Source organism: Aulonocara sp. 'chitande type north' Nkhata Bay, linkage group LG22 (assembly GCF_057382095.1).
Source record: "Aulonocara sp. 'chitande type north' Nkhata Bay isolate Kocher_YH1m ecotype deep benthic linkage group LG22, A_spYH_male_GT1.1, whole genome shotgun sequence".
NCBI lineage: Eukaryota > Metazoa > Chordata > Actinopteri > Cichliformes > Cichlidae > Aulonocara > Aulonocara sp. 'chitande type north' Nkhata Bay.
This window is the reverse complement of record NC_141364.1, coordinates 1,646,790-1,656,789: the sequence shown is the minus strand read 5'-3', so window position 1 is coordinate 1,656,789 and position 10,000 is coordinate 1,646,790. Positions and strand designations below refer to the sequence as shown.

Sequence of the window (10,000 nt, the reverse complement as noted above, 5' to 3'; positions counted from 1 at the left end):
CTCACGCTGCGATCCTTTCGCTCGGTGTCAGAGTTGGAGGTCAGACCTCTGAGTCCCAAACTTCTTCACATTCCTAGTTTTTAAGCCTCGATAGTGAGGCGGGGTCAGAGGGCAGACCCCGTCAGTCACAGGTGAGCGCACACCGGCTTTAAGATTTTACTAATTAAACTTCACGTTGTTATTTTTAATAAGACTTGAACCTAATGAGCTCAGGATAACTTGCTCGCTGCAGTCTAAGAGACGATAGATCGTTATTGTCACAGTTACCATGAAACACTGACAGCTGCTGCCCCCTGCTGGTCCCAGCAACCACTGCAGGCTTCAGAGCTACATCCAGGTGTGTTTCCAGTACAGGCTGAGGGTCGTCTGCAGAGACGCTGAAAGTGGCGTTAGATTGAATTCTCGTCCTGTTTTCCTTCCTGTCTGATCAGCAGCACTGGATCCACTCTTTTCTTTGATGATCAGAGAAGGAGATGATTTTGCTTCAGTCTTGTTCTTATTTGAAAAGGTTGCTGTGAGGTGTGACGCCACAGGTCTGATGTTTTTCATGGCATCGTTTCAAATGTAAGAATGGAAATGATAAAGAATCTCTTATATTTAGCTTGTGCGGGGTCTCCACGCTGCCACCAGCTGTGAGAACAGATGTTTTCCTTGTACATGTGAATTTGATTTGCTTGAATGGAATTAAACAGAGCGCACTCATCTGTGTGTGAAGCCTCTTTTTATGATATTTATAAATCTGAAAACCAGGGGTGTCAAACATAAGGGCCGGGGCCCAGAATCGGCCTGGCAAAGACGCCAGTCCGGCCCCCTGGAGGGTCTGGAAACGTGAAAAATGATTAACTGAAGTTTAACAGCTTTCCCTTTAAATAAAGAGACCCACACTCGTGGATCCTTCCAGAACAAAAGTGTTTGTTTGACCGAGCTGGTAAAACCTGTTCACGCAGGACGCTGTCACCGCGATCACACACCTGACCTACACAGCTGCCACACATCGTTTTCATTTTTAAGCTTCAGTTAGGTTTCATTCTGCAGGATTTGTTATTAGCTCTCCATCTGCATCCTAATCAGAACCACTGTGACGGTGTTAGCGTGACATTTAAACACTACATTTGTGTCAGTACTGCAAACACCTGTGGAAGCATCGTGTTTGTCAGACTCCACAGACTCGTGTCCCGACATACAACAAACCTGTAATATTCATATACGCACCTTTGAACATAGACAGGAAGTTAGACTCACATCACATCATGAATGAAGGGGCTTCATTACCGCACGCTGTTGATATGTTTGTTCATTACCTGCAGACTCAGTGTGAACTGTTTTATGGGCAGAGTGCTGTAACTCCTGCCCACCACCAGAGGGCAGCGCGGCTCCAAGTAAAAGTGCAACAATCCCACCTGAACTTTGACCTCACATAAACTGAGCTTGACAAACGTGCCACGGCTGAGCTGAGGAAGCATTATGGGACACGTGAAACACACCTGACCACAGGTAGCATCCAGCCACGCAGACGAAGCAGAAGGCGAGCAGCGTAGGCAGAAGGCAGAGCCCCAGACTCAAACACGGCTGCCTCATCCGGTCTGTGGACGACCGCCCGGCACCTCCTGCAAACACACAATCACACACACCATCATTTATTCTGCTTCTTTTCACATCGTTGTGCCAGCCGTATAAACCCACACACCGGCTCCCTGTGTGGGTTTGAAAGGTTTCACACTGGTTACAGGAAACTCATAACTGGAGGAAAAATGAGCTGCGGCGGTGCCGTGGGGGCGGAGACTCGTCTTTACAGGTCAGCGGGAAATCCTAAAGAGGACTCGGTGGTGTTTAATAGAGAGAACATTAAAGCTTCTCCTGTGATAAAACCAACCACGAGTGACGCTCAGCTGAGCGCCCGACTATCAAGAGACAATACATAAAAATATATCAAACTCAAAACAATTAAATACGTAAAAACTCAGATCAATAGAATAAAAATAGAATATAACATGTACTTTTATTTCCAGTACATCCTGATGTGACGTCTCACTGCAGTTTCTTTCACAACTTCGTTCCAACGACACAAACTATTAAAGGTGTCAGCACGCACAAGGAAACCGTCGTGTGTTCAGCTGCTCGGCTGCAGACGCGTGGACGCGCGGTGACAAGATTCAGGGGGGGTGACGACTCACCCCACTCGTTTTTCCACACGTGTGTGACGTGTAGCATGTTTGTCACAAAATGTCCGTTCATGGAACGCAGAGAGCCCCGGGGCCCCCGAGGGGCCCCCTGCCTCCGTTCTGCTGTGGGGGGCAGCTTGCTGTCCCATCAGCTGATCAACAACACAAACATCCTAGAACAGAAATCCTACTGCACCTTTCAAACTTTGTCAACATCAAGTTTTCTTCTGATCCACGCGGCAAAAAACTGCTGCAGTTTGTTTATTTCGAGTAAAATCGGTGCGTTCGTGGTCGGAAACAAGTCTGCGTCTTTGAACGTGTCCACATTTCCACTTTTAGACACAGGAACGGTCCCCGCCTTCTTCACAAGTCAAACGTTTGTGCTGGTTTGTGATGAACGAGCTTTTATTTATGCAGTTATTGGAAACTTGAGCCTCGACAGTTTCACGTCTTTAGCTGCTCTGAGAGGAAACGTGCCAGCATTGATCTGATGGTTCGGTTTTTCTGAATGCAAACTGTAGTTTATTGGAAGTATTAAAAATAGTTAAAGTTAACCCCGTTTGTTACTTTAAGAGTGTGATCATGATGAAAACTATCCAGCACTGGTTTATGTTTCACAACATTTTCACAGTAAAGAAACAGGCTGGGTGACTTTGGATAGAAACTTTTGTTAGTGTCTTTAAAACACAATCAGCACACATGCAGCGCACACATGCAGCGCACACATGCAGCGCACACGTTTCACATCGATTTTGTTTGATCTGAAGAAGGTGGGGGCAGAGTGCAGCACAGGTCCACAGACCCGGAGGATCGATGCCGAGAACTGAAGCTCGCTGCAGCCTAACGAGTGACTGAGACACAGAGACGCCGACTGACGGAAAAACTCAGTGAAGACAAAAGAAGTTTGTGATCTAATCCCCAGCTGTGAACGCAGCCCGGACAGCTGCACATGCTGCAAACAGAAACATCCAGCTGCAGCTCCATAAGAGATCAGGAGGTCACGTCTCCAGAGCATAACGCTTACTGACTGGCGCCACCTACAGGTCCACGCTTGATATCCCCTCCTGTGAGCCAGAAGTCATACAGAACGTCTGCTTCCTGGGAAGTGTTCATAAATCGTTTTAAAGAAAGAATCCACGGTCACGGCCTCACTTTCATGTTCCACTGATCTGTTTCCATAGTCATCCTCAACTCAGCATGTAAACATTTATGATCAAATACTCTCAAAACTGTTTTAGAAAATCCAGAAAATGATTTTAAATCTTACAGCCTCCTGACCAAGCCTGACAGCCTGGACCAGCAGGCAGAGCAACACGAACATCTGAAAAAGGAAATGTTAGATCTTCATCGTGTATCGTGAAATGTTCCTGCTGTTTAAAAAGTTTCTGAGCTCAGCTCGAGCTGACAGCAGAAACGTCTGATCGTCTTACCGTCCACAGTCAGCTGAATTCCTCTGTTAACGTGCATCTTATCTGCAAACCTCCCGATGCAGAAGTACAGCCCAGCATCCTCCTCCTCCACCTCCTGGATCTCCAGGCTGACCAGGCCGGTCTGCAGCGTCCCGTCACACTTGAAATCCCGCAGCCATTCTGAGAGGGAGTCCTGAAATAAAAACAAACATAAATAAAATAAAACTCACACAGAACGGTCAGGATCCACGTGACACCCGCCATCATTTAAATACAGATCAGTTTTCTCCAGGTGTGCTGCACGAGCTGTCTGCAGCGCGAGGAGCTGACGCTCACAGACACACACACAGACTGACACACAGACTGACACACAGACTGACGGCGCAAAGTGTTTTAATGTGGGACGGGGAAGTGAGCGGGACTTGACTGAGCAGCAGCAGAGACCACCAACACTGCTGCTGGAGCGCTAAAAGGAAGGCACGCGCTGTTCCCGCGAACTCACGCCGAGGCGTCAGCAGCTTCACGCGCTCCGCTCAGCTGAGCCGGTAAGTTTCGTTTCTGCAGAGCTCCGCGCCGCAGCTCACGGTTGCTTCAAAATAAAAGCCCAGTGATAATATGAATCGGATAATCTTCTTTTCTCCGCTTTTTACAACGTTTTTCACAAAATGTGAACTAGCAGCGACAATGCTATAATGATGATGATGATGATGGTGATGAAGAACGGCACTCGTCGGCACTGAATTTGATTCCGTGCTTTTAATTTGACAGGTTCGCAGGAAATCGAAACTCACGCGCTGGGTTGATAAGCTGTCAGAGGAGCCGAGAGTAAACAGAGTGGAGAAACCGCACGCGGGGGACGGAGAAGAAGACTGAGCAGAGTTTCCACGAACCGGACATCATGAAGACGGTCACCGAGCGGCTCCGGTACGACACACTGCACTTCCGGTCTGAGCAACAGCTGCTCCTGTTTATTTTATTATTTATTTAATTTAATTTTTATTCAGCAAACATGCAGGGTAATATCTAAACATGTTATTCGGATATGAAAGGTGGGAGTGAATTCAGACTGGGTTTAAGGGGCATTCTGCAGGAGAAATAACCATAAATATGATTATTATTGTTGTTGTTATTATTATTATTATTATTACTATTATTTTTAATGATGATGATGATGCTGCGGACCTGCAGGGCGGGACCTGCAGGGAGATCGCGGCGCATGGCAGTTTCGTTACTGAGGAAACGAGTCCGTGGGTAGAAATGAAACTTTGCCTGGATCATGTGGAAGCTGAGTTTCGTTTCTGAGCGCTGGTCAGAGTTAAGTTTCACTGCAGCTCACAGGCAGGACCGCTACAAACAGCTGGCTGGACAGATTCCACATGATAGGCGTTATAAGACAGGAAGCTATGGCACGTGGACTTCTCTCTAATGTGTTTCTAGTGTGTTTCTAATGACCATTTAAGGTGAATAAAGAGAGCCTCATGAATAATTCTGTAATATACTTACATATCTTTATTATTGCTAATATATATTGTAATATATCTATATCACTAAGCACTTCTGGGTGGATGCAAACTGCATTTCGTTGCCCTGTACCTGTGCATGTGCAATGACAATACAGTTGAATTCTATTCTATTCTATAAGCTGATCGTCTAACCCCGTTATGACGTATTTTCTTGTGTTTCTTTAGGTTTTTCATACTCACACTGTGTCTCCACACCGGAGCTTTAGTTGGTGAGTATCAGCGTCACACTCTGAGGTCAGAACTGGTCAATCCCACGTCCCTGTTCACAGGATGTTCTTGCTGTGTTTCTTTCTGCAGACTCCTCTTCTCTTTCCTCCGCCATGCTGTCCATCTCCTACATGGCGGGGGACCAGGCGATCCTTCCCTGCAGCTGGAAGTCCCACCTGGGTGAGGCGGCTCTGCCCGTCTGCCACGTCCAGTGGGTGACCCTGTCCGACACGGTGTTCGAACAGCGCGGGGATGAGAAGTGGCAGGCGCCGGAGTTTGAGGGCCGGGTGAGGGTGCCCGAGGAGAAGCTGGGGTCGGGGAATTGTTCCCTGATCATCAGCGACGTTCAGCTCGGAGACACGGGGCGCTACGACAGCTTCATGGTGGTGGACGGAAAGAGGTCCGCAAGAACTCGGGTCTTCATTCAGGGCGTCAGGCTGCTTGTGGGCGGTTAGTGTTTGACATCGTCTCCTTGGAGTCTCGACAGTCTCCTTCTGATGTCGTTCCTGGAGTATTTCATCTGTTCATTGATGGCTCTTTTGTTTCAGATCATAAATCCTCTCAGTTCCATCAGCCGGGCGAGGACATGGTCCTGCAGCTCTACACCCGTCACTCAGTCAGAGTGGTCTTCCAGGCCAGGTGAGCTGCTCACCTGCCGACAGGTGGAGACGCTGGTGGTGGATTTGTTCATCTCCCACCCTCACGCTTCCTCCCCTCAGCTCTTTATTTCCCCCGCTGACGTAAAAGCTCGCCTACTGCTTAATAAAACGACAGTTTGTGTCTCGAATCAAAGGCTGCTGGCTGCTCTGACTCATCCTGTAATTGGTGCTGACAGAGACAGAATGTGGCGTTTGGGGAAAATGATTCGTGCAAAGCAGAAACTTTCACGGCAGACAGATTTCATTTTGGGATAAACCCACAGATGTGCTGCTGCACAGAGCATGCACTGCACCAGGATGCAAGGGGAGGGCGGGGGAGATCTTCTTACAGGGAGGCAGACGTTTGTGGCTCTGTGGGCAGACTGATCGCGTTGCTGTTGCTTGTGCACTCTGAGGACGACGTGGTGTTTTTGTTCTGACAGCATTTACATTCTCCACAGAAACGACTCGGCGTGGTCGGACCTGTGGATGAGGGGCGATAACAACAGTCAGCGCCTGGAGAAACACCTGCTGCTCGAGCAACTGACGGTGAAGAGGTTAAAACCATCAGATGAAGGAATCTACAAAGTCCTGGACCAACATGGCCTCGCCGTCAGCACCGTGCAGCTCTCTGTGGATGGTGAGCCTATCGATTGATCTTAAATGGGATTACCTAGATTACTTTAAATGAGTTAGTACTGCAGGTTGTACTCCTGAGAGTCGCTGAGTGCACGTCGTATGGACAAAAGCACTGACAGGAGCTGCTCGGCTGCGGAAACTCAAACCGGGAAGCTCTTGTGTGTGAACGCCACAGGGCGTTTTGTCCACACGGTGAATCTGAGCACCAGCGCCGTCTACGATTAAGAGCGCTCGACACCGAAGCGTGGGAACGCTCCGCTTTGCCGCAAACGGAGAATTAAATTACAAACTTAAAACAGGAAATGGTTTTTTTGGACCGCGTCGGCGTTTCTGCTGAAGAACCAGAAATAGAGAAAGTTGAGCCCCGAGCGTCCAACAGAGTCAGCTGACGACACAGAATAACTGAAGCCGTTTAACCTGTGCTTTTACTGGAACTATCGTGTGCATCATCATCACATCTACCTGTCTGTCCCACAGCACAAGCCCGTCCTGACCGGAGAGTCCAGGAGAAGCTGGAGTACGTTCCCACAGGTGAGGAAAGCACCTGCATGGTGCCCATGAATCAGGGTCTGCATCTGAAGAGTGATTTTTAAGGACATTAAATTAAAAAACCCTCTGTGTTCCCACTTTGATGTCTTTCCAGATGTTGCTGCCAAAAGCAGCTGTTCAGCTCTTCTCACCCTGGCAGTTCTCGTCCTGAGTTTCCAAACTCTTCAGCTTCTCTGAGTTTCCTCTGCACGAGCTGCACACGTGACTCCTGCACATTACAGGCAGCAGATGGTGACAGTTCACCAGTTTGAGAGCTGTGAATCTAAAGTGTGTGTGTGTGTGTGTGTGTGTGTGTGTGTGTGTGTGTGTGTGTGTGTGTGTGTGTGTGTGTGTTCATTGTTTCTTGTGACCCTCAATCATCGGCCGGCTTCTTAGAAACGCAGCCGCGGCTCAGACTGCGACGCAGGTTTGTTCTTAGGTGTAGATTGACACTACGATGGATGGAAACCTGCAGCCTGCCTCTGTTTGTTCACTTCTAAATAAGCCGCGCTCCGATCCTGATAAGGCCTCATTTACAAAAGGCACCTTTTAGGTTGCCAGATTTGAGAAGATCCTCCTCCATCATGACTCTTTGCCTTTTTAGCTCTTTATTTCATTATGGAGACCCCTGCAGTGAAGTGATCACCTCTGTGCTAGAGAAGCACCAGACCTCGTCACCACGGAAACCACTGCCGATCCAACGGAGACACAGATGGAACAGTTTCACTCATTTTCCGAGCGAAATGAGTGAAAGATTCAAAACAACGTCAACGAATCAGAGAAACTCTGACCTGTTTCACCAAAACTTCTCCGCACAAAACAGTCAAACAGCTCAGTGTGAACGTCTGCATCTGCAGATCCCATTAGTAATGATCGTACCACCACATAGACTGTAAAAGTCCTCGGAGCTCTAAAACACTCAGAAGACGAGCAGAAAATGACCTGAAACGTTTATGTTTGGGTCTCCTTCACTGACCGTGGGAAATCAGCACTTTCCTGCCCAGGGGTCAGAGTTTATTGGGGGGGGGGGGGGGAATCACCGTGATAAAGAGGTAAATGAATGAGGCAAAGTGTGATGACGGAGGGCGGAGCACATCAGCAGCTCATTAACCTTTTGGAAATGGTGCCTTATGAGGAAGTGACTGCTCCGGCCGAGGATTTCAACAGTTAAGAATGTAAAGAGAGATATATGTAATATATACGATATATTTTGTTAAATGTACTAAATGGACAAAAAGCACTGTCAGATTCATCTATGTGTGAAGAGTGTCTGCGCACAAAGGGCGGAGCCACTGCAGATCAGTCAGTCAGATAAATCCAGAGAAGATGAAAACGTTTTCAATGAAAGTATTACGTTTAGAATAAAACTCGTTACATTTGCAACAAAACTCTTTTTTAAAATCGCTCGTTGCCCCGTGTCCAACATCACCATGGCAACAAAGACGCCGCCCGCTGTGGATGAACAGATCAGCTGGTGTTTCGGGCTCAGGGGCGTCTGTGGTGTGCTGAGCTTCGTCCAGCCTCATCGTTTTCCACTAAGAAACACTTCTAATGATTTTTCATAATTTCAAGTTCTTTTAATCTTCTTTAGCCTTTTCTCGTCACTTCTCTGCACTTAGAAGCCTTTATCGATGTGGTCGCTGTAGCTTTGGGTCGTCGCTTTAAACAGTCTTTGATTCTGTATCCAGTCAGACGCAGTTAAATCAAACGATGTCCGAGAGCTTCAGTTATCGGTCTGGTCGCACCGCGGTGCGTTTGAGGACGCTGTGGTATTTGCTGTGTTGTGGTGTTGGTGACATTCAGACTGCTTTCCATGAACTATAATCATTTAAATTATTACGATGATCTTTGTGAATAACAACAATAAATAAAGCGCACAGACAGACTGGTGTTGTACTCTCATTGTTAGACTTCACACAGATTCACATCAATAACACGACACACTGTCTGCAGGAGGATCCTCATCTCCTCACCAACAAATCTATTAAAACACTCTCCTGCTCACACACGGTCAGAGAACCACATGTGGATTCATCCGCCACTGAAAATAGTTCCCATAAAACCGCACCATTCCCCAGATTGTACAGCATATAACGAGATCGTGTTAGCGTGATGGATCACTTCTATGAAACACCGTCAGCGCTGATGTTTTCAGACTGTAGATGAAAGATGGAGTGGGATCATGTGACGAAGCTTAAATATGATTGTTGTATCAAAGCATGGAGCCACAGCACAAGCAAACACGGTGCACAGGTCCAGTTAGCAGCTGCCTGTCAGTCAAAGAGGCCACGCCCCTAATCAATTACAGTTTAAACAGGTGAGTTAGAAAATACAGTTGTAAACCTGTAACACGGTGCTCACTGCTGGGAGTCGGCCTCTGGTGGTCGTGGGAGGAACTGCAGTGTTTCAGAGCTCCACACTGGCTGGAGGCTGAGACTGAACTAAGCAGACCTGCTAATCTAGTTTAAATGTCGTTTTTCTAATGAAGCTGGTGGGCGGAGCCTCACAGAGACGGTGGGCGGAGCGAGACGGTTTGAGTCTAAACACTGGACCTGCTGAACAAACATTTTGTCCTTTCAGCGTCAGTCTCAGTAACGTGTTCCACAGACGTGCTCCCGTCTGATTAGAGCAGCGAGCCAATCAAAACAGCTGATAGATTATTGATCATCTCACAAACTGAAGCTCAGTTACTGAAAGCTGCACGGCCTTCATCGCTTCTATCGGGGATCATCATTTTATTCTTCATTCAATGTGATTATTAGACATTCATTTACATTAGGTTGAATTAGCATTTAATTGGAAGTTTTGCTGTTGCTGTAACAGAAGCCAAAGAACCCTGCACACCCCCACAGTCACTGTAGAGCCAGGAGGGCCAAACGTTTCCCTGACAGGGG

At 47.5% G+C, this 10,000-nt stretch overlaps 4 protein-coding genes across 5 annotated transcripts in view; 2 read left to right on the top strand and 2 right to left on the bottom strand.

Annotated features, from left to right (window-relative positions):
- LOC147303136 (uncharacterized) overlaps positions 1–696 on the top strand; it is a 3,758-nt gene extending 3,062 nt beyond the window's left edge. Inside the window, exon 2 of the mRNA XM_086280735.1 lies at positions 1–696. This exon is cut by the window's left edge and continues 873 nt beyond it. The gene's annotated coding sequence lies outside the window, so the exon portion shown is untranslated.
- The window catches only part of LOC147303135 (uncharacterized), a 9,052-nt gene extending 5,092 nt beyond the window's left edge, over positions 1–3,960 (bottom strand). The window contains exons 1-2 of the mRNA XM_086280738.1: positions 3,593–3,960; positions 1,485–1,607 (exon numbers count right to left, since the gene is read on the bottom strand). Of these exons, the coding sequence (XP_086136864.1) occupies positions 1,485–1,607; positions 3,593–3,629 (160 nt within the window). The 5' untranslated portion in view covers positions 3,630–3,960. The remainder of the gene's footprint in view (positions 1–1,484; positions 1,608–3,592) is intronic.
- LOC147303134 (uncharacterized) lies at positions 3,931–8,991 on the top strand. Its single transcript, XM_086280734.1, has 8 exons — positions 3,931–4,116; positions 4,340–4,495; positions 5,260–5,303; positions 5,392–5,751; positions 5,850–5,940; positions 6,401–6,579; positions 7,056–7,109; positions 7,222–8,991. Exons 2-8 carry the CDS (start codon positions 4,470–4,472, stop codon positions 7,302–7,304), a joined length of 837 nt encoding a protein of 278 aa, XP_086136860.1. The 5' UTR covers positions 3,931–4,116; positions 4,340–4,469; the 3' UTR covers positions 7,305–8,991.
- A 1-nt stretch (position 8,992) lies between these two features.
- Positions 8,993–10,000, bottom strand: part of vps52 (VPS52 subunit of GARP complex) — a 12,691-nt gene continuing 11,683 nt past the window's right edge. For both annotated transcript variants that reach the window (XM_086280726.1, XM_086280725.1), the window contains exon 20: positions 8,993–10,000. This exon is cut by the window's right edge and continues 400 nt beyond it. The gene's annotated coding sequence lies outside the window, so the exon portion shown is untranslated.